The sequence below is a fragment of the Salvelinus fontinalis genome, chromosome 23 (assembly GCF_029448725.1).
Source record: "Salvelinus fontinalis isolate EN_2023a chromosome 23, ASM2944872v1, whole genome shotgun sequence".
Taxonomy (NCBI): domain Eukaryota; kingdom Metazoa; phylum Chordata; class Actinopteri; order Salmoniformes; family Salmonidae; genus Salvelinus; species Salvelinus fontinalis.
Window position 1 is genome coordinate 39813946 of NC_074687.1, and position 23914 is coordinate 39837859.

Genomic DNA, 23914 nt, shown 5'->3' on the forward strand with positions numbered 1-23914 from the left:
ATTTGTCGTAATCAAAATGTGGTGGTTCTTTTGTTGTTGAATTAAGAAAAGCTAAGTAGATTCTGTAGATGAGGATGACGTTGTGTTCTGTATAGTATGTTCAAGGGAAGTCATATTGTATTACCTCCAGGCAAATTTAGTTCCTGCACTGAATGACTTCAGCATGTGTACTTCATTATCCAACCTCGTTATCCAACCTCATGCTCACATGGCAGATGTGGCTGTGAGTGTAGCGGAAGACTCAGTTGAGCGGATTGCTGTCAAACACTCTCACCTACAGTGTAAGTGACCTGACCTAGTGTATACGGTTGACTGGCCAACTCAAAGTAGACCCTCACTGCCGTTCTTCACTGGAATTTGGACACGCTTTGGCTATCTCGGAAGTCAAAGTTTACAAAGTGAATCTAGAAACTCTCTCAAAATAAGAATGAAGGTTATTTTGGGGGGGCATTTGTTGAAGTGTCAAGCCCATATCAGACACTCCAAACAGCATGCAATGATATTGATGGGGAAAAGAAACATGTTCAAATAAATGTATTACATTTGAGGTTTATAGTTTCATAGTAAATGTACATATACAAGATGCATCATAAACAGTAATACATCAGCTCTAAAGACCAATAACAACTTAGAAGCAGAAACAACACAATGTTTTCCAGTGCCATGTTTCCTTACAATGATTTATGTCACAAACAAAACTGATTGAGTGACTATTTAAACAAATGAATTCCGAGCTAAGTAAAATTAGTAACGAGTAGTACTAGAAATGTTCAACAAGAGATTTTAAAATATTTTGCAGATACTGATACTTTAAAAGTAAGCAACAGGTATGTATTATAGATAAATAGGCATAGCTAATTATATGTGAACAAATACATTTTTGTTATTGTAAAAAGGAAATAGTTTCAAAAATGTTATAACAATAAATATACTATACATTTTCCCCTTCTAGAAAAAGTGCTATTGCAATTGTTTCTATAGCCATGTATGTCGCCCTTTAGTAGACACCTTCAAGTATTAGTTGAGCTTCATATTTAGTTATTGAATGGACAATCATTCCTGGGCACACACGATGGCCCATGACAAACAACAAACATAAAATGAAACACAAGCATGTACTTTGCAGCTTGAAAAACATTGATATATTGCAATAACTGCAACTATTTCAACTTTGGCAGTATGACTATGAAAACAAATATTTTGATTTAAACTAAAGCCAGGATTTTATATTCTTCTTTAACATTGTTTCAATACTATCTATTGATATGCATTACAGTATTCTACAACTTAGGTCAGGCTTTTTACTATTCAAACGCTCAATGCAATGCTTGCTCTTTGTACAAGAACATGTTGCCAACCATAAATAATATAAAAAAGCTATTTTCAACTAATCTCCTGGTAGTAATACATTTTAACAATATTCAAAGCTTAAAGACAATTGCAAAAAGCTGAAATCATGATGCGAATGCGCAAACACAGATACTGTAGATTTTCTTCGCCTTTATAGCGTTTTGAAATTCAAGCAGATGCAGTATATTTTATAATACTTCATTAAATAAAACTTCATGCATAAAGTACATTTTGACTTTGCCTAGATGAATTCATCAATTATATATATATATATATATATATATATATATATATATATATATATATATATATTTGCTTTAATAGTCTTTAACTGCAGTATTGCACAAACTTTTAAATTGATTATTTTTCTAGTTGGATAATTTATCAATTTCAAACAACTGTAATATTATGATACTGGAAAAAATACAAAAACATACAAAATACATACAATAAATAAATGTCTTTAGGTTGCCTCACAAAGAAGCAGTTTTGGACACGTCAACTAAAAAATACTGTATTAAGCTTTTGAACACCCAAAGATTTACAAGACAAAACATAAAGGAATGGTAAACTGTGGCACACAATATTGATTTGTTTAAAACACAGTGAAGGGGGAAACGTCATAAACTTGACTCCCTGTCGAAGCAGCCCTTCTGCATCTTTCTCCTCTTCTTTTGTTTCCTTCCACTGTTCTTGGATAAGCTGTGGGTATAAACACTGGCCGTTAGTGCTTTCAAGTATACAGCTTCAGAACATAGCTTATACCGATCAGCTGTCCAGCTCCAACAATGAAGTTTCTCCATTGAGCATGCTTTTTAGTCCAGGACTAGGCTTAATCAGTGTCCGGGAAACTGCCCCCAAATGTATCATCAACTGATGTCTTAGTTGGGAAGGGGCTTTACATTAACATTAGGTTCATATTTGACATGCTTTAGTAACCACATGCGAATCCACTCACATGTATAGTATTGTACTGTATGTTCCAGGCAGCTGAGAGGTATGGGGTCTGAAGGGTAACAACTCAGACAATGTTCATGGAAGAGCAGTTCTCAGGAGAGATGTACTAATAATAAGTCACTCTCTAGCTGTTGCGTATCGGAGCCTACAGCTAGCATGCTGTACTGTAATGCTCCTTGTCAAACTGCCCTTCACAGCCATTGGCTGAGGCATACAGTCAAAGGATGAATGGCATGCTAGCAGAGACTGATTGATACAGTTAGCATCATTCAGAGATGGCTCCTACATGCACTTTACATCCTTGCTGTCTCAGTCATGTCACTTTAAGCTGAGCGCATGTTTACTCTTCACTGGCTGTCATATGCAGGGTTTATATTGCAAGCAGCGGAAAGGTAATGGATTTAGCATCCATAATGTTTACCTTTGCCTAACACCGGCAGTCATTAAAGAGTTCCTAAGAGCTGTGCACTCTCAGTGTTGATGAAGTAAAACAATTATAATGTAACTTGACAATTTGTAGAATGCAAAATAAGCAGCATCTAGTTTCAACCAAATGATCAATTTAAAAAATTTACATTTTCCTGTCCTGCCTCATATCATGCAAAGATAAAAATATGATTTAATTTTTTTTCTCAAAAAACTGATCAAACAGACTAAGGATGAGCAAGCAAGGGCACGGGGATCAGACGCTTACCTTTGGGGGATTCAGCATCTATGAGGATATAAGGGAACTTATGATAGAGATGGAATGGGAAAATACAGTCAAGAAATGGAACAACTCATCAGCTCTGAAATGTACCGTCAAGCCATTTTGTTTACAGCAGCATTGACTTACAGTATCAATATCCTAAAAATCCTTTATCTGAACATTACACTTGGTAAATATGAGGCATTCTATGGATTCAATGGTACATAGATGTTATGTGTTTCTTTAATGGGTTATGACACAAATACACTTGAGGAGGAATCCTAAATTGAGATATTCTAAATGAACTGATGCCACAGGGAAATTAGCAAGAAAGTTTGAGTTACATGCATGTATCTTAAATTCGGATTCATATTAATACATTTTTTATACAGACGGACAGAAGAGAAAAAAACAAAGAGATGTTTTCAACATCAATGTGTTGACTTCGGATGAACACGACTGAGGCAATTCAATACCTTTTTGAGTCTAGCTCTTTTTTAGAGTTGTCAGAGTTGACATTCCACGTGTTTCCAAAAGAGCCTTTGGACATTTCATCAGTGATGTTGAGTGCGGATTCACTCCTAGAAAACAAGACATAATCATGCGTAATAATTCACAACAATCACTAAACTATTTGACTACTAATGAAGCATGAAGTGTGATTCTATTCATATTTTTTCACTCACAATGGCTGATAACTTACTTTTGATATCCTTCTAACGGCACTTGCACTACTCCATCTTCCTCTCCCAAAATACTTTGCTCCTCCTCCTTAGGAATAATTAAATCAACAAGAACTTGTTATACTAGTGATATCTAGTACTCTATGTAATACATTTGTTAAAACACACGCAGAGATGAACCATTACAACGGAAGTTACATATCTCAAGTAAAAATGATCTACTGATATTGTCACACCCTGATCTGGTTCACCTGTCTTTGTGCTTGTCTCCACCTTCCTCCAGGTGTCGCCCATCTTCCCAATTATTAGTGAAACCTTTGCTCTCCAACAGGTTCTCCAACGCCCTCTAGAAGAACCAGCTATTTGTAAAAGTAGAGAAGTGCGAATTCCATCGATCCACAATCCCCTTTCTGGTTTACATCATCGCTGCATTGAGTGTATAGATGGATCCCAGGAAGGTGAGAGCGGTGGTGGATTGGCCCCAGCCTATGTCCAGAGTACAGCTGCAACGTTTCCTGGGATTCATCAACTTTTATCGCCACTTTATCCGGGGCTACAGCACCCTGGCTTCCCCTGGACCTGAAGTTACATCCCTGCGCCGCCTTCTCCCACCGCTTCAACGCCACGGAGAGGAACTACGATGTGGGGAATCATGAGCTTCTCAGTGTGAAGATGGCGTTGGAGGAGAGGAGGCACTGGCTAGAGGGGGAAAAACATCCATTCATTGTGTGGACCGACCACAAGAACCTGTAATATCTCCACAAGTGCCTCAATTCCAAGCAGGCTAGGTGGGCCCTACTGTTCACCCGGTTCAACTTCTCCTTCTCCTCCCGGCCGGGATCCAAGAATGTCAAGCCGGATGTCATGCCGCTATTGCCCCACAACTACTAGGGTTATAGCCCGAAGGAGAGGTGCTGGGTCCCGCCAGGGACATCTTGGACCCAGGCCTCATCGCGGATTTCCAACGCCGGTACCCCGGTCAACCAGATATGCGCCCAGGTAGGACGCCAGGTGGCGACCCCTAGAGGGGGGTACTGTCACTCCCTGATCTGTTTCACCTGTCTTTGTGCTTGTCTCCACCCCCCTCCAGGTGCCCATCTTCACCATTATCCCCTGTGTATTTATACCTGTGTTCTCTGTTTGTCTGTTGCCAGTTAGTGAAACCTATCAGCGTTTGTTCCCCTGCTCCTGTCTGTTTCTTGCTCCTGTTTTCTAGTCCTTCCCGGTTTTTACCCTTCTGTCTGCCCTGAGCCTGCCTGCCATTCTATACCTTGCCCCACCTCACTGGATTATTGATCCCTGCCTGCCCTGACCCTGAGACTGCCTGCCGTTTTGGACCCTTTGCACCCTCTCTGGATTTCTGACCCCTGGTTTACCTGCCCCTGTATTAGAAATAAACTTTTGTTTCTTTGAAACTGTCTGTATCTGGGTCCTCCTTGAAACGTGATAGATATATGGCATATTAGTGTTATGTATTGATTTTTAGGGTTTATTTTAGCCCACCAAAGGGCTAATCTTCCTTGATGCTATTTTTATACCACAGGAGTTTGATGCCACCTGAATTGGGGAGGATGGGCTCGTGGTAATGGCTGGAGCAGAATGAGTGGAATGGTATCAAATGAATCAAACACATGATTTCTATGTGTTTGATGCCTTTCCATTGGCTCCGTTCCAGCCATTATTATGAGCCGTCCTCCCCTCAGCAGCCTCCACTGTTTCATACCTCTTCTTCAGCATCCTCCAGTTTCTTCTTCTTACTCTCTGGCATTAGATCATCCAGCCAGCTCATCTCTCTCTTGGTGAAGAAGCAATCCATCAGTTTCCTAATGAACACCAGAGCCAACACCTGCAAGGAACACAAACTCTACATTACTATACAGACAGAATCATCTGCAGAAGTAATTTTTGTCCCAGCCGTAGGGCAGCAGCCCATCTCCTGTTTCTGTAGCGCATCAAGGCATCTAGGTTTCATAATGTATAACTTAAGACATTGTCTTACTTCAATCTACAAAACAGCCAAATAAAGCTATGTACTCAGATTGCCTTCGCATATTTGGCATATAACCCCATCCAGATGAATCTACTGTATAAGGCAGAAAGATGTTTGCTAACCATCATGGGGAAGACGATGGCATAATTGGAGGTCTTGATGACCCAGAGCATGACCAGGCAGCTGAGTTGGATGATGGTGAAGAGATGGACCTTCCTCAGGGGAACGTGTCTCAGGTAGATGAAGTCAGGCTGGTGCTTGGCTGGCATGCCAAACAGCTTCAGACGGTCAAATAACTGATAAGCAATAGAACAATGGATTACATTACAACCTCAGGACCATTGTATTCCGGTTTATGTGTTTCTGTACTGTGTTTTAATGTCCTCAGATGGTCTTTGTGAAATTAGCTTTAGATGTAGGTCAAGTGTGCTGGGACAGCCTTACAAGCCCCCCCCCTCCCTCCCTCCCCTCCCTTTGCATTTACATTTACATTTAAGTCATTTAGCAGACGCTCTTATCCAGAGCGACTTACAAGTACATACATTCATACTTTTTTTGTACTGGCCCCCCGTGGGAATCGAACCCACACCCCTGGCGTTGCAAGCGCCATGCTCTACCAACTGAGCCACACGGGGCCCTTTGCATTCAGAACAGCCTCAATTCATCAGGCATGGACTCTACAAGGTGTCGAAAGCGTTCAACAGGGATCCTGGCCCATGTTGACTCCAATGCTTCCCGCAGTTGTGTCAAGTTGGCTGGGCCTGATCACCGACAACGACGAAACCGCCTATAGGGAGGAGGCCAGAGACATCGGAGATGATCGTGGACAATAGGAAAAGGAGGGCCAAGCCCGCCCCCATTCTCATCGACGGGGCTGTAGTGGAGCAGGTTGAAAGCTTCAAGTTCCTTGGTGTCCACATCACCAACAAACTATCATTGTCCAAACACATCAAAACAGTCGTGAAGAGGGCATGACAATGCCTAATCCCCCTCAGGAAACTGAAAAGATTTGGCGCGGGTCCTCAGATCCTCAAAAAGTTCTGCAGTTGCACCATCGAGAGCATCCTGGCTGGTTATATCACCGCCTGGTTGGCAACTTCTCGTCCTCCGACTGCAAGGTGCTATAGAGGGTAGTGAGTACTGCCCAGTACATCCCTGGGGCCAAGCTTCCTACCATCCAAGACATTTATACCAGGCGGTGTCAGAGGAAGGTCCTAAAAATTGCCAAAGACTCCAGCCACCCTAGTCAAAGACTGTTCTCTCTGCTACCGCATGGCAATCAAATGGCTACCCGGACTATTTGCATTGATGATTGCTTTGCACACTTTTGGCATTCTCTCAACCAGTTTCATGAGGTATTCACCTGGAATGCATTTAAGTTCAACAGGTTTGCCTTGTTAAAAGTTCATTTGTGGAATTTCTTTCCTTCTTAATGCATTTGAGCCAATCAGTTGTGTTGTGACAAGGTAGGGGTGGTATACAGAAGATAGCCCTATTTGATAAAAGACCAAAGTCCATATTATGGCAAGAAAAGCTCAAATAAGCAAAGAGAAACAGTCCATCATTACTTTAAGACAGGGCTCTCCAACCCTGTTCCTGGAGAGCTACCCTTCTGTAGGTTTTTCACTCCAACCCCAGTTGTAACTAACCTGATTTCAGCTCATCAACTACCTAATTAGTAGAATCAGGTGTGCTAGAATAGGGTTGGAGCGAAAACCTACAGGAAGGTAGCTCTCCAGGAACAGGGTTGGAAAGCCCTGCTTTAAGACTTGAAAGTCAGTAATCCGGAAATATATTTTCATTTGTTGAACCCTTTTTTGGTTACTAAATTATTCCATATCTATTATTTCATAGTTTTGATGTCTTCACTATTATTCTACAATGTATAAAATAATACAAATAAAGAAAAACCCTTGAATATGTAGGTGTGTCCAAACTTTTGACTGGTACTGTACATACTACCTCAATTACCTTGACTAACCTGCCACCCCCACACATTGACTCGGTAACGGTACCTGCTGCCTCGTTATTGTTATTTTATTGTTCCCCTTTTATTTTTTACTTTAGTTAATTTAGTTAATACTTTCTCAACTCTTATATTTTGTATTTTAGCCCCTTTTTCTACCCAATTTTGATCTTGTCTCATTACTGCAACTCCCCAACGGGCTCGGAAGGCGACCTGAGTCATGCGTCCCCCGAAACATGACCCAAACCGCGCTTCTTAACACCCGCCCGCTTAACCTGGAAGCCAGCAGGCGCCCGCCCCGCCACAAGGAATCGCTAGAGTGCGATGAGCCAAGGAAAGCCCCCCCGGCCAAACCCTCCTCTAACCCGGACAACACTGGGCCAATTGTGCGCCGCCCTATGGGACTCCCGATCATGGCCAGTTGTGACACAGCCCGGGAACGAACCCTTATTCTTCTTAAAACTGCATTGTTGGTTAAGGGCTTGTAAGGTAGCATTTCACTGTAAGGTGTATTCGGCACATGCGACAAATAACATTTGATTTGATTTGATGTCCTTTGGGTGGTGGACCATTCTTCATACACACTGGAAACTGTTGAGAGTGAAAAACCCAGCAGCATTGGGATCATCAATAAGGGATCATAGCTTTCACCTGGATTCACCTGGTCAGTCTATGTCATGGAAAGAGCAGGTGTCCTTAATGTTTTGTGTACTCAGTGTATGTCGCTTGTGCCTGGCTTGTTACCCACTCGACCACGGCCCTGCACCTTACAAGTCAATGTTGACTATGAATGTCATGTACTGTACAGAAACTGCATCTGAGTGTGTTTAGTGATCTCCTACCTGTATTCCTCTGAGCGAAGATGCTCCCATGTACAGGAATACTCCATACAACACAGGCATGGGAATGTACTAAAGAGACAAGAGACATTATATAATGATTCGGTCATACAAGCATCAACCAAGAAATGGTTGAAAAGTGAGATTCAACTATACAAAACGTGGTGTAAAATATCGGTCCACTTTGAGACACTGCAGACTAATACACAGGGTGCAAAATAAATACAACGTGTGCATGAGAGACGAGAGAAGCTATCTGACCTTGAGCACAGAGGTCATGAACACCGAGCAGCCCATGAGTAGGAAGATCATGAGGCCAGTGAAGCGCTGCTCGCGGATGCCCAGGAACTTGGGTTGTTCCCCGGGGGCCGAGCACTCCGACTCCAGCTTCAGACTGTTGACGTGGGAGATGGAGAGAACGGTGGCAGCCACGAACCAGGGCAAACCCATGATGGAACATACCCCCAGCATGACACCCACCACAAACAAGTCCAAATGGTACCCACAGCCTTTCTGTGGGGAGGGAAACACAATACAGTACAACTGAGAATACACTACTCAATATTCCGCGTCGGCAACATTTCATAAAAGTTCAGGAAAATATTGTCAAAATGTTAACTAATTCCCCAAGTAGAAAGAGATTTCTGAAAGGGACTTTTTCAATCCATATCAACCAGTACTGGACGCTATTTGACAATCAACTACACATGCACCAAATCAAAGCCAACTAAAAAGTGGACATTCAGGTTATGGTGAACAAAGCCTCCCGTATGAGCTGAGCTGAGCCACTACAGTATCCTACAATACCTTTAGTTTGTGCTCCTTCCTGTTGATGATGACAGCGGTGATCTGTTGGTCCATGAAGATGAGGATAGTGCAGAGCAGAGCAGGGATCACTGTTACGATGGTGGTCCACCAAGGGTTGCCGCCTAACGGGCTGATCAACCAACCACGGTCATCTCTAGTCGGCTACAAGGATTTGGATTGTTGTTAAATATTGCATCTACATAGCATGGCACATGTCCATGGTGTACAGTATTCTGAGTCAAAATGTATAATCATCTTGTAATACTTTGTTATATAGCTCACCTTGAACACACTGGGGACTTTTAGTTTTGGAGATGGGACCCCTAAGGCGTAGTCCACCAGTACCATGGTAAAGATGGTGATGAACACAGCAAAGTCACTGATGACAGCTCTCAACTGTGCAAGAGAGGGGTGCATGTCAACCGTCTGGTCTTAGTACAGGGACCATCTATGTCATTGTTCAATATCAATCACAGATTGCACAGGGCACTCAAACACTGAGCACCATGGTCGTGGATTCAATTCTCCGTCAAAAAGGGGGGGCTAAGCATCGGGATAAGCATCGGGTTCTCCTATAAATCATGATAGAATCCAAAGAAAGTGGGGGAGGCGTGACACATTTCTTAATTAAAAACCTTGTTTTATTACTAATTTGCTTTGAACTACCATAATCACACAGTACTCACATATGACCACTAGAGTGCTCCACTACACCGTAAACCTCAGCAGAAGGACAGAAACCTCGTCTGCAGTCTACACACGCATAATAGGTAGAAACCAGTGGGATTACAGTAGGATCTGGGTCTGTTGCCTCACCTTGGTGGGGAAGTAACGGCTGAACTTGAACTCTTTGAGGAAAGCTGACATGAAGACAGTGGAGAAGAAGAGAACCACGGACCAGAAGAGAACATCTGGAATATAGGGTCCGTGAGGGCCACAGGCACTGCCCACAAACTCTCCTCTTTTCTCCATGCAGTCCTGCAACAACAGGAGGGTGATTGGTCTGCCCTACTACAAGTGGAATTAATAGTGCATGACAATGCAGTCAATTACAAAATCCTTTTGGTTAAGAAGGCCTTGGATTAAGAGCATCCCTTGTCCACAAAAAGCAACATTAATACTAAAAATGTGCTTTTATGGTGATTTGGCATGGGGTAATCCAGAATAATCCAGCCCACCACATGTCCTTAATCTTCTGCACAGGACCAGCTCCATCTGGGAGAGTATGCCACTTTGTGCGGAACACCTGTTTTTGTTCTCTAATTCAGTTTATTAAACCACAAACTGTTGTCCTTCATGTACTAGAAGGCTAGGGTTTTTTCTCGGGAACACGAGACCTGACCCAGATTAACTCCTCTGAATGTTGCTTGATCCTTTCCACAGATTCCACAGATTTAACTAGACACTCGTCTACGGTACCTTAACCTCGAGTGCCTCCCAGTACACCTCAGAAGCAGTGATGTTGTTCTGCTCCCAGTACCGTACGGTGGCATTGCTTGGATCCGGAGGTTCAACACATGAACACCTATAGAAACAATGGAACACTTCACCGTCAAATCCCTCCGTCACAATCACCTCAAATCAAGATATTACTTTCGTTCAGAACTCTAAGGAATGTTTTCCTGGACACAGATTATGCCTAGTTCTGGATTAAAAAGGCACTTTCAATGGAGTGAGTGCAAACGTACGAGTACTGTGTGAGTTTGTCCAGGTTGTTGTTCATGTTGATGGGGTAGTGTTCCCCCAGGTGGATGAGCTTCTCCAAGGCCTCGTAGATGAAGATGATGCAGATGAGCGAGGCGAAGGCCTCCTCTGTGAAGCGTGTGATGTAACAGACCAGGGAGCTGGCGTCTGTGGCCACTAGGACCAGGCAGAGGAACGCTGTCCACAGCCCTATACAGGTTCTCAGTGAGAGGTAGGATAATCCATACTCCCTGAGGAGAGAGTTAAAACATAACTGCAATCTAATACTTTACACTTTTCATTTAACCAGGCAAGTCAGTTAAGAACAAACTCTTATTTACAATGACAGCCTTTGAACAGTGGGTTAACTGCCTTGTTCAGGGGCAGAACGTTATATTTTTTACCTCATCAGCTTGGGGATTTGACCTCGCAACCTTTCAGTTACTGACCCAACACTCTAACCACTAGGCTACCTGCCACCTCATATATGACAACATGTGTGGGATATGATATGCACTTTCTACAGATATCTGGCAGAATAATGAAAACACTTGAGTAAATGAGGGACACAAAGTATATTGAAAGCAGGTGCTTCCACACAGGTGTGGTTCCTGAGTTAATTAAGCAATTAACATCCCATCATGCTTAGGGTCATGTATAAAACTGCTGGCAGGCCATTATTCCGTCTACCATGTCTATGCCTCCATGGGATGACAATGCCCCCATCCACAGGGCACGAGTGGTCACTGAATGGTTTGATGAGCATGATCTCAACCCAATTGAACACTTATGGGAGATTCTGGAGCGGTTCCTGAGACAGTGTTTTCCACCACCATCAACAAAACACCAAATGATGGAATTTCTGGTGGAAGAATGATGTCGCATCCCTCCAGTAGAGTTCCAGACACTCTTAGAATCTATGCCGAGGTGCATTGAAGCTGTTCTGGCTCGGTGGCCCAATGCCCTACTAAGACACTTTATGTTGGTGTTTCCTTTATTCTGGCAGTTACCTGTAAATATCTATCTACCTGCAGAATATGGTGTATCTGAGCCCGTCATTATGTTATTTTAATACTTTAAAGAAGTATAGATCATTAAATGATCCATGTATTTTGGCAGTACACTGAGAGAAAAAAAAGGTTCCAAAAGTGTTCTTCGGCTGTCCCCATAGGAGAACCCTTTTTGGTTTCAGGTCGATGGAATGGAACACAAAAGGGTTTTACCTGGAAACAATAAGGTTTCTTCATAGGGTTCTCCTATGGGGACAGCCGAAGAACCATTTAAGGATATAGATATCACTTATAGATAGCACACGGTCATCCTATATTGCTATTGTTATAAGGACAGAAGATCATAACACAATCTAATCCCAGATTATCTGAGCTGTGGGTACAGATACAGAAATGGCCTGAGAGCAGTGGGCTATAGATGATTCATCACATGGGTGTTATAGAATTACAACGACAGTGTTTAACTCAAACTTACTTGCAGAATTTGTACAATATCTTCTCAAACACCAGTACAGGCCCTGTACTGCCCAAAATGGTGAGTGGCTGGCCAGCAAACAGGGAATAGGCTATTCCCGTCATTGAGGCGCCAAAAAGCGATTCGATTGCACTCTGCGGGAAACAAATGCAGAGGAAATCTATTAGTAAGAAAAGCTGAACTTCAATCAATCTCAAATCGTTTTTTTCATTCTAGCACTGTGTATTCGAAAGGGATGGGCTGCATACAAATGGCTCCCGATTCCCTATACAGTGCACTACTTTTGACCATGGCCCAAAAGTAGTGCACTATGTAGGGAATAGGGAGCCATTTGGGATGAGACCATGGTGTCTTACTATGCGTCCTTCTGTTGCCTCTCCTAGTAGGCCCCCGAACGTGATGACAGGCGACATGCATGCACAGTACAGGAAGAGAAAGGAGGCCAAGCACTGCAGGCTGACAGCGTCTGTGTAGTCGGACAGGTAGTGTGGCGCCTTGCGTTTGATGTCCAACAGGAGACCACCACAGAATCTGGAAATATTATAACGCCATGGAGAAAATAGTGGATTGCATTAATACGGTTATGTATTGCATTTTTTTCCTAATGATTGAATGAAACTACAACCACATGGGTAACCTGCTGTCTCGTGGTGAGGTGTGCATTCAGCTTGTAGCTGGAGCCTTTCTTTTTTTATTTTCCCCCTCTACACCTGGACTTAATGTGTTACTCTCCTCACACTACTTAAAGTGCATAAAATAGACACAGTCGTGAGGATGACTTAGCATGAGCTAATGCCCCTGTTGCAGAATATAGCCATGGCAATTGGGAGCTCACTGCAGTAGGTTGCTATGGAAACCTTTGCATGAACTGCACACAGTCACCTGGGAGGGAGTTCAGTGGCAATGGCAAACCTGGCCTCTGTCCAATGTTCCGTAGATAGATGTTTCAAAAAGCAGGAGAGAAGCCTTTTTTTTATCCGTCTTTCTTTCTTAATACACAACCACAACCACATAATACACAACCACATAACACACAACCACATAATACACAACCACAACCACATATACATCCAGGCTCCCATAGCACACACTCTCTAAGTCCCTGGTAACATCCCCCCTGCACCAACCCACCTACCGTCCTGTCCGCTGCAGCTCCGGACCCCCATGTCCCTCGTCCTCCTCCTCTTCATCCCCTGGGTCTGTGCCGCACTGTGCTGCACTCCTCCTCTTCTCCTGTTTTTCAAACACCACATCTGTTATTTCTTTCCTTTTTCACATGAAAGACATTGCTGTGATTTGTGTGTTCACTGACAAAAGACTTGTTTTTTATGAAGGGGCTAAACTCACTTGAGACGGTACGTTTTTTGGTGGCTCTATTCTTATAGAGGGATCCCACTCCCCCGGTGGCAGGACAGTCACTTGGTCAAGGAACTCATCGATTCCAGCAATCAGATCATTGCGGTCCTTCGCTTTGTAGGCGACATCATGGAAAACCTTGGAACGAAGAAGAATGGAAATTCAGTCATTAATTGACTGGTTCGTTCGGTCATGCCCAACAACTATGTTCACCACTGGAGAGGCCGTCTTACCTCGTCTGTCATGAGAGTTGCAATGGACCGGCCAATCTCATGGTACTGTGGCCCTTTCCCAAGAGGCCCCAGCAGAATGAACAAGAACCTAACGGAGGTAGATAAAACGAGGGCCACAATAAGAGTCAGACAGAGCGGTGAAGAGACAGTTCGGGTCAATCCAAAAAGGATTAAGAAGGCCATAACGTTAGTCATAGACAGGAGACCATAATGACAGACTAATTGGAAGTAGGGTTGCGAAACTTCAGTATCTTTCTCAAAAATCCCAGGTTTCCAGGAATCTAGGTCGGAGGATACCTCGGATTTCCTACTTATTCCTGATTCCAGGGAATCTTCTAACCCTGATTTCTGGAAAACCTGGGATTTTTGAGAAAGTTACTGCAATTTTGACACAGTATTTCTAACCTGGTAACGATGGGGACCTCAGCCAGCCCGTTGAGCATGACCGCAGGTGAGAGGCGCACAAACGCCACCACAGGCTTGTCTAGGAACTCCGCCTCGCCCACCAACACGTTGGACGCTTCCGCTCCCGGCGGAATCTTCTTCATGAAATGGAGGTCTATCTACACGGACGCAGGATAGAATACGCAGTCATTAGTTGAGCGTTTTTAGACTGAAGTCTAAATGGTGCATTTTACTTTATGAATATCACAACTCATAGGAAAAGAAATGCAGATGTATGAAATACCTTCGCAAAACAAATATAACTGAATCCCTACTGTTGATCCCTGCTGTGACTAGGGTTGCAAAATTCTGGTAACTTTCACCAAATTCCCTGGATTTCCATTTGCCTTCTTATTCCCTCCTGATTCGGGGAATTGTCCAACCAGGATTACCGGTACTGGAAAACCTGAGAATTTTGGGATAGTTACCAGAATTTTGGAACCTTATGTGTTTTTGTAATTAATATCCTGTTAATGGCTTAAGATAGATAATAGATTGGCCAACTGGACCCTATTTCATATATTTAATAACATTACCATCACAACATACATTTAACCATGTGTTATGATGAAATATTACAGCAGATTGCCATCATCAGCCTAAAGTGGTATTATCAGTTACATAACATTTCCAGAGGTTATCATCTCCTTGATACCCTGTCTGCCCCCGCAGCGACACGTCCATCCAGACCTGAGCCTGCCTGACTGCCTGCTAACTGATCCTCCTATCACTATTCTGCTGCGATCCTGTCTGTCTGTCTGCTTTCGAGCTGCACTGCGTCAAATGGAAGTGCTGTAACATTAAGTGGAAGCAGTAGGGGCATCAGAGTCCCAGTTATAAACACCATGCTAACTGCTAACATAACAAGAATATCATGTAGTGATGGTATTCAGCAAAACTCATCCCATGCAATGTGGAACAGATTGATCCACTTAGCAAATGTAATTTTAATAGTATCATGGGCCAATAAATATGGGCTTCTGCCTCCTGACTGAGGAGTATGGATAATGACATGCGGCAGATACTGAGTTAAATACATTATTTATGTTCATAGATACAGTGAAGAAGTGATTGGGACATAGACTGGAAAGTAGCACGGTCAAGGGTTGAACCCATGCCTCCAGGGACAATGTGTGGTCCGAGGGTACCAGCACTACCACTAGACCAGCCCTTGTCACGACACTGAGGTTAATGGTTGTGTTATCAGTATAGTGTACAGTTCAAATATACGTAGGCCTAAGTACGTTAAATATGCATTTCAAACATCCAGAACATCCGGGACAAACATTACTCTCCATTAAGCTTTGTCTAAAAATATCCGGTTGTATTCTAATTCTGGTTTGATTTTGATCACACTGTCTTTTCTTTTTTTTTTGCTTTTGGGGCAAGTTCAACCACATTAGGCTGTCACGATCGTCATAATAAGCGGAACAAGGCGCAGCGGGATATGAGTACATCTTCTTTTAATGGAGATGACGAAACACGAAAACAAACACTTTTACAAAACAAAACAACAAACGACCGTGAAGCTACAAACAAAAGTGCACACACAAGCTACAAACGTTAAACATAGATAATTACCCACAAACACCTAAAGCCCATGGCTGCCTTAAATATGGCTCCCAATCAGAGACAACAATAAACAGCTGTCTCTGATTGAGAACCAAATCAGGCAACCATAGACTTTCCTAAACACCTACACTGAACACAACCCCATACACTCTACAAAACCCCCTAAACAATACACACACCCTAAACTAGACAAAACACACAAACATCCCCCATGTCACACCCTGACCTAACTAAACTAATCAAGAAAATCAATATAACAAAGGCCAGGGTGTGACATAGGCAGCTCAAATAAAGTACCAGAACAAGAGCAAAAGGCTCTGAACAAAAGGTTACTGACAAAAGGTTATCATTGTAGGATTCAGAGGTAAGGGAAACTCTTGCTGTCCTACTATAATCTACAGTGCTACTACTGGCAGTGTGAGTGAGATGACTGGCTTGCTATGTTTGTAGCATGGTTATAATAATAGTTGATGGTTGAAACCATTATTTCAAGCAATCCATAGAAACAATCAATAAAAATGGAACAGATTACTGTGTTCATACACACTTGAACTGCCAGAGCTGGTATATTGAGTATGTCGTACTGTAGTATACTAGTACGTCAAGGCCCATATTCATAAATCGTCTCAGACTTGGGAGTGCTGATCTAGGATTGGTTTTGCCTTTAAAGCATAATGAATAAGAGGGGGGACCTGATAGTAAGAATGTCTTACTGTACCTTACTGAAGTCCACAGCGCTGTTCTCTCTGCTCACTTCAGCTTTGCCATCAGTGGGGACGGGCAGAGAGGTCTGGGGAGAAATCGCCTGACCTGGATCAAACAGAGATGACAGAGACCAATAAGTCAACTACTAAAACCTCTATATCAGACCAACACCAAGGTTTCATGGCAGTGCAGGCGCCAATGTTAATAAATCACAGAGAGAGAGAGCTCTTGGCCTACCAAAATGACCAAAAATGCTTTGGTAATCTATAGATTTGCACTCTAAGGTTGAAGTAATCTGGGATTTATCAGACATTGGCAAAGTACCCTTATTTAGTGCAGATCCCAAGAGAGGACAGAAGATCAAGCCTAAGAGTGGCTGCATGGTGAAGGATGGAAGTAATGGATGGCCTTGGTGAGGATGGGTGGATGAAGCTTGTCCATTAGGATTTCGCCATTATCATTGTGTCAAGGAGACTGACCGACGCAAACACGAAATTAGCCCACAGCTGCCAGAGTAGAGCAAGAAGGATTTAAATCCAAAGGATTAATTTTCATTTGTGAAGGGCACAGATAAATACTAATTTCAGTGTTTGATCCGTTCACAAGCCAGTGGAAACTACCAGTGACTAACGGTTGCATCTGAATCAAGAGAATCAGAAATAAAAGCATGCCTTGCAAAGGTTCATTTCGACTCATATTTCCACATGAAGTCAATGAGAGGGCTAAGTCTAAAAGCAATTTACAGAGTCAGCTGCTGCTGCCCATGAAGAAACACCACAGCGACAAACCCTTTAGATGTAAATGTTAGAACTTGCAATGAGCAGGAGGGTGCCGTCACTAACATGGGCACTGGTCTTGTTTATTAGTCACGCACTCACTGTTGCCGCTCTTTCATTGAGCTTTTGCATAACTCTACTAGAATGAATGTGCCTGTGACAAACCACTCTGAATTAAAATTACCGCAAATGATTAGCTTAAAGGGTTTTGGGTGTTCTTCATGTTTCAAAATTGGCATGTGGAACACTGGCAAACTTGCTTCCGAAACATAATTCCTGTAAAAGGTGATGGACATTCTCAATGAGGTATCATTCGCAAGAGGACGTAAAGGTTCCTTATTATTTTACATTGACATTTTAGTCATTTAGCAGATGCTCTTATCCAGAGCGACTTACGGTAATGAGCGGACACTTTTTTTTCTTTTTTTTTCCGTACGGTCCCCCGTGGAAAACGAACCCACAACCCTATTATCAGTGAACACCGCTGCTCAGGGCCTTTTCTCTTCTGAATATTGTTCTGTTAACATCTTCTACACTTGTTAGGCCTACACCCTATCGCCATACTTTAACATAGTCTGAAATTTTTAAAGATATAAATGAATATATAGTCGATGTTAATGTCAATGATAAGTTCAGCAACTCTTTCAAGCAGCTCCTTCAACTTTATCCCCGCTGAGAGCGCTATATCTAGTCACTTCCACCGATTTCTCATTGTGCTCGATAAAATACAATGTACGTCTCATATGATATGAGTTATTGTCTATATACTATACACTTTCTCACCTGATGGACTACTACTGACTTCATTAAAGTATCTGAAGTACAAAACACAACCTCTAACTATTTACTGATGGAAACAACTTTGAGATTACCACCTTTACAAGTTATGTTTTAGGAAGTGCTAGCAGTAGAGAAAGGTTCTGTCAAGGTTTAAGAGTTGCCTGGGTCCGGGTCGTCCTCTTTGTCCACGGGCTGGATATCAGTCTGGGTTCTGGGACCCTGTTTCTGTGGTCTGGGGCCTGGTTGTGGAGTGGCTGGAGGGGGGCGGGTGGTGGATGAGGTCGGGAGTGGAGAGGAGATGGAGGAGGAGACACACTGGGGACAACAGAGCGGCCATGGGGTGCAGGGTGTGACCTGCCTGTCACTCCTAGACCCCGCTGCCATAAATGAGCCCCAGAAGGAGGACTTAAAGGTAGAACAGAGTGATGGACCGCCTGCCAGACACACACACATACATCCACCCATGTATACACACAAACAAACACACAAACAAACACACACACAAGGAAACAAGAGAAGAGAGTCACACTGAGACACTGAGCAGAAGGTCATACATGGACAATGTAATGTAGAATGAGAAAAGCATCCACATGGGATGACTGAGAGCACTACTTACAACAAGATTACTTCCAGTTTCAATGTTTCTATGACCAGCAGTACAAAGTGAGGAGAACTGAAAAACGTACAGTCATCTAGAACCATTAATGTAGCAGTAGTAGGGTTGCTGAATTCCGAGTAATTTTCCCAGAATCCCCAGTTTTTCCAGAAATCCTGGTTGGAGGATTCACGCATTCCCTGCTTATTCCCTCTTGATGCCAGGAATCTTCCAACTAAGATTTCTAGAAAACCTGGGAATTTTGGGAAGGTTAGAGGAATTATGCAACCCTAAGCAGAGGGATGCCTGTTACTGACCGTTCTTGTCCATGGAGTGGGGCTCGGACTGCTTCTTGCCAATGTCAGCGAAGGAGCGGACAATGGGGATGCGGTTGGCCAACTTCTTCTGGTTCTGGTGATGGTGCGTTTTGAGGAGGGCCTCTCTCACCTTCCTCCTCACCTCTTCCCCCAGTGGACCTGTGGTCTCCTGCTGGTCCAACACCATGTCTGACAAACAGGACCACACAGTCAACAGTTCAACAGCAACCAGGAAACCGTCCATTACATTCCGATTGCAATGTTTACAATTGTACAATGGATATCATCGAACAGGGTCGTGTTCACTAGGAACAGAACAGAAGCAAACGAGCCAAAAACGGTGAGGGACCTAGCTGCAACTGTCCAATAAGAAATGCTGATTTTTGTTTCACCCAAATCCTTTTGCTACGGTATGCACTACTGAATACGACAAAGGTGTACAGGGTAATTCCAGATGCCTCTCTGTGCTCTACAGTACCTGCTACCTCCTCCACGGAGTTGGCCCTCATGTCAAGCAGCACGACGCCATTGAGGATGCAGCTGCGCAGCTCGAACAGGCTGTGCAGGGACAGCGTGGCCACGTAGGGCTTACTCCAGCGCTCCCCTCCATCCTCCACATCCTCCTCAAACTTCAGCCACCTGTATAAGGCACAAATGCCCACACTCTTAGAAAAGAACGTGTGGTCTAGAACTGTAGAAAAGGCTCTTGTTTTTTCTCACACTTTTTCGCTAACTGTTCCTTTAATTGCACTTTTTTGTAAACTGTCTCTAAAATTGCAGGAGCCATAGAGATGTGTAGTGATTTCTACATTTCAGTCCTCAAATGGAGCTGCCCATATTAACAGGCTTTTGTGCACTAGAGATCTCTATACATCTCTATGCTCTGAGCACACCTGCACCCAATTTCCCTTGTTAAATACCTGAGATCCTTTGTAAAAAGTTTCTTCGGCTGTCCCCATAGGAGAAGCCTTTGAAGAACCCTTTTTGGTTCCAGGTTTCGACAGAGGGTTCTAAATGGAACCCAAAAGGGTTCTACCTGGAACCAAAAAGGGTTATCCTATGGTGACAGCTGAAGAACCCTTTTGGAACCCTTTTTTCTAAGAGTGCAGACCAGTAACACTGAGCCAAGGGACCAGGGGATAGATGACAGCCAGCTGTCTAGCCATCTGGAAGCCATGTGCTGATAGAGCTCAGCTTACACTGATGGGGACACCAAGGACACATCAGACATTACCCAAAAGCCTACCCAAATGCATTTCAACCCAGCTTGAACAAAAAAGGGAATCAGCTGCTCGGCTGAGGGACTTGCTCATCCAAAAAAGCATTTTTTACCATAGGACACTTCAACAGGTGACTTTCCCAAGACAATACAGAATAAGTGTCACTGGGTCTGCATAAACCTTTTTTTATTCACAGGACAACTAAACACCGTACACCGTGGCAGGGACTGACTAACTGAGTGACCGACTGACTGACTAACTGAGTGACCGACTGACTGACTGACAAGCTATGGCAACTAAAGCTCTGTCAGTCAATATGTGACGTGACATTTGTATCTAGATGCACTGTAGCACAGATAGTACTGCACAACAGGATATTTCTCCAGTCCAGACATTATGCTTGTGTACTACAAGTTAACAAGCATTTCCTTTAGAGCTGGGCTCCCATGCATTGCTCATGCAGCAGTCTTTATAATTAGAGCTTTATATAACCCATCTCCAAGGTTACACAACAATCTCTCTTTATGTAACGTTAACTCTTTCAGGTAACAGTTGTTTAATGTTTCTGACATTAAGATATTATAATGAGGAATAAATTATAGATCATAAATCATATTATATATAACAATCTCATCACTTAGCATGATTAAAAAGCAACAGGTAAAAAAACAACCTATGGATCACGTTGGAGTTGACTAAAAGCGTTCAGTAATAACATGGACTTGTCCGTGATTGGCTGATGGGCCAGGGGTGTGTCATGTGACTCTCTACCTGGCGGTTTCCCTCCACTCTGCTTCCTCTCCGTCTTTCAGGCAGATCTCGTCCAGCTCAGTGAAGAGGTCATGGGGGATGTGCTCCTCATCGTCATCCTCTGTGCCCAGGAGGAACTGCACTCTCTGGGATGGCGTGTCTGAAGCACAGGGTCAAGTAAGGTCATCACTTACAGTACTGTCTGCCATACACACTCCCTGACTACGGAGCTCTGCAGAACGTTATGCACATACACTTTCGGGAACTTTGCACATTTGCACTTTTTCACTTTTGTAAAAATAAATATAGCTACTATTGTCATTAGTATATTTGATGAGTATATTTGATGAGTATACGTTGAGTTTTGAATCCAAATGTATATATTTTTTGCAATGTGTAGACAGAATCCCCTCTTTTGAATTGCATTATGCAGCCATATAGACTTAGCATATGATTACAGAATCCTATAACTTATAAAATGATAGAAATATGATATACTGTAAGAACAGACGAGGAGGAAAATTGCATTGTTCTACCCCAAAGTACCAGACACTTTGACTGCTGCTTTGAAATGTGCCAGCCAGCTAGAGTGGAAAGACTTACTGTATGTGGGAGACTCTCTTCCGTCCTCCACTCCAGAGTCCCGCTCCCTGCTCCTCTTCCTGTGTCTATGTCCATGATGCCGATGCCTCCGATGGCTCTTCCTTCCCAGGGGGACATGTACCCCGATGTAGAGTGTCCTGTGACCTGGAGGCAGTCATCACAGAGAGAGAAATAAGATTAGACAAAATAATGAAGAATAAGGTAAGAAGTATACGAGAAGATAAATTATTACATTCAGAGAAGCTACTGATTCAGTCTGCTTCTTCTGTTTGTATATATGGGTCAACTTCCAACAGCAATATGCCCACAAAAAATAAATTATGGGTTACAATTGACTTGACTTAGTTTGTTACGCAATACAGTATATACCAAGTAAATACCAGCTTACACAGGGCTATAAAATGACGCATTACCAAATTGAATGAATATACTGTATCTTATAATCATCTAGATTCATGCTTCTAAGGTCATGTGACTGGTATTTCATTGAGCGATACCTACCACACATCTCTTTGACATTAAAGAACTGGCATGTATGCAACCCTTTTACTGATATCATTACTTTGTATCAGTCTAAGTCTAAAAATACATCTCTGGGAATGTTTTTAGCTTCAACATCTGCCACAGAAGTACCACACAGGCTTGAGTTCTCTTTAAAAAAACTTAGAGCATCATCTGGTAGGATGAATAAATCATTTAATAAAAACTCACCTAAAAATAGTGAACAGATTTGACATGTAAAGCTAATATTTGATATCAAACAGTTTTGAAATTTATTAATATTCAATGTAATATTACTGTTAAACTGAGTTACATAAATGGCACAGTTGTCAAAATAATACAGGAAAAGCTAACTATTGAGTGAAGTACACCAATTGCAAAGTATATTTTACCATCTGTAAATGGCAAATATTTTATCGTGTGTGCATGATTATTGTATAAATAGTTATATAAATATATCTAATATTCTGTAATTGATGAGTCATTCACACTCATCTAGAAACTCTCATCTAGAAACTCAAAACAAACCGTATGGTGTACACAACCAGAGCTGCAGAATGGGGAGGATGAGCAGGCAGAAGGGGTGGATCGTCACCCTGCTGATATCAGTGAGGCTGAATAGATGTGGTGCTGTGACAGTGTGAGGGTAATCCACCCTGACTCCAGCCTGCTCTCTCCTCAGGGAGAAACACAGCTTTGTGAGTGCTCTTTCAGGCCTGGGGCTACGGCCAGGCAGCTAGCAGCCTCTGCTGTTCAAACCAATCCCAGTTATCCCAGCCACGAACACTAGGGTATCAGGACTAATCACTGCCTTCAGTGCTATGATGAATGCATGGCTGGAAATGTAGATGAAATGAATTGTAAGTAAAGTCCTTGAAAGCTCAGCATAAATGGTTCTGCAGACTCTTGATTTGTTACTGTGTGCTTTTGTGTGCTCAAGCAGCTCTTTCGTTGCCACCCTCTGTAGTCTCATGGGTACGGAGTCCATATTAGGACAGCCTCTGTCTCAACAGGAGATGCCTCAGTCTAGAAAACAACCTATTCTCTGGATGCCATGTAGGTGGCCTTCGAGTCTTCCTTCCTCAAAACTGAATGAAGGCCTCAAGGCATTGTACTTCATAAAGTTGGTGTACCTTCGAGTTCCTCCTTTTCAAAGTTGGTTTTCAGCATGGACCGGGTTCCACCTCTGTCCACCACAGCCTCTTCATCATTTCTCTGTGAAGGACAGACAGAGTTCTGTCAGTATCTATTGTTAGAGGATGATTGAAATGGTCAGAAATTGTCTGTCCTTGTTACTATTCTATTCTTCACACGTCCTTATTCTAACGTTGTGTCAAATTTGTATGTGACTTTAGGCTACTGAATATCACTTGAAAAGCCTAATCAAAGGTGTATCTCTAGTCTGAACCATGGTGTTAAGATAGCATGTCCTTGTGTTGATATTTACAGCAGAGAGCATTTTAATAGCGGTTGACCTTTTTATTAATTTGTTTTTATTATTTCATCTTTATGTAACCAGGAAGAAACCCATTGAGACACACAATCTCTTCTGTGTGCTTCCATAGTGGGCTCAGTGAATAAACACACTAACCACTTTAAGAAGACAGTTTCCAT

General features: G+C 42.8%; 1 protein-coding gene and 1 non-coding gene across 5 annotated transcripts in view; both read right to left on the reverse strand.

Annotated features, from left to right (window-relative positions):
- Positions 1–533: 533 nt before the first annotated feature.
- Positions 534–23914, reverse strand: part of LOC129821315 (sodium-driven chloride bicarbonate exchanger-like) — a 42077-nt gene continuing 18696 nt past the window's right edge. For 3 of the 4 annotated variants that reach the window (XM_055878843.1, XM_055878840.1, XM_055878842.1), the window contains 25 exons: positions 23434–23515; positions 21800–21943; positions 21218–21356; positions 19705–19865; positions 19227–19415; positions 16772–16863; positions 14443–14600; positions 14038–14125; positions 13796–13942; positions 13584–13681; positions 12805–12979; positions 12449–12582; positions 10969–11214; positions 10700–10805; positions 10097–10258; positions 9563–9676; positions 9281–9442; positions 8735–8986; positions 8477–8545; positions 5791–5964; positions 5402–5524; positions 3699–3766; positions 3472–3576; positions 3002–3038; positions 534–2052 (listed from right to left, as the gene is read on the reverse strand). In XM_055878843.1, coding sequence (XP_055734818.1) covers positions 3020–3038; positions 3472–3576; positions 3699–3766; positions 5402–5524; positions 5791–5964; positions 8477–8545; positions 8735–8986; positions 9281–9442; positions 9563–9676; positions 10097–10258; positions 10700–10805; positions 10969–11214; positions 12449–12582; positions 12805–12979; positions 13584–13681; positions 13796–13942; positions 14038–14125; positions 14443–14600; positions 16772–16863; positions 19227–19415; positions 19705–19865; positions 21218–21356; positions 21800–21943; positions 23434–23515 — 3207 coding nt within the window. In that variant the 3' untranslated portion in view covers positions 534–2052; positions 3002–3019. Of the gene's footprint in view, positions 2053–2308; positions 2357–3001; positions 3039–3471; positions 3577–3698; positions 3767–5401; positions 5525–5790; positions 5965–8476; positions 8546–8734; positions 8987–9280; positions 9443–9562; positions 9677–10096; positions 10259–10699; positions 10806–10968; positions 11215–12448; positions 12583–12804; positions 12980–13583; positions 13682–13795; positions 13943–14037; positions 14126–14442; positions 14601–16771; positions 16864–19226; positions 19416–19704; positions 19866–21217; positions 21357–21799; positions 21944–23433; positions 23516–23914 lie in introns of all 4 variants that reach the window. The other variant, XR_008754294.1, reaches the window with a different exon arrangement.
- On the reverse strand, positions 6230–6305 carry trnaa-ugc (transfer RNA alanine (anticodon UGC)). Its single transcript has one exon. It is a non-coding gene; the product is annotated as a tRNA-Ala (tRNA).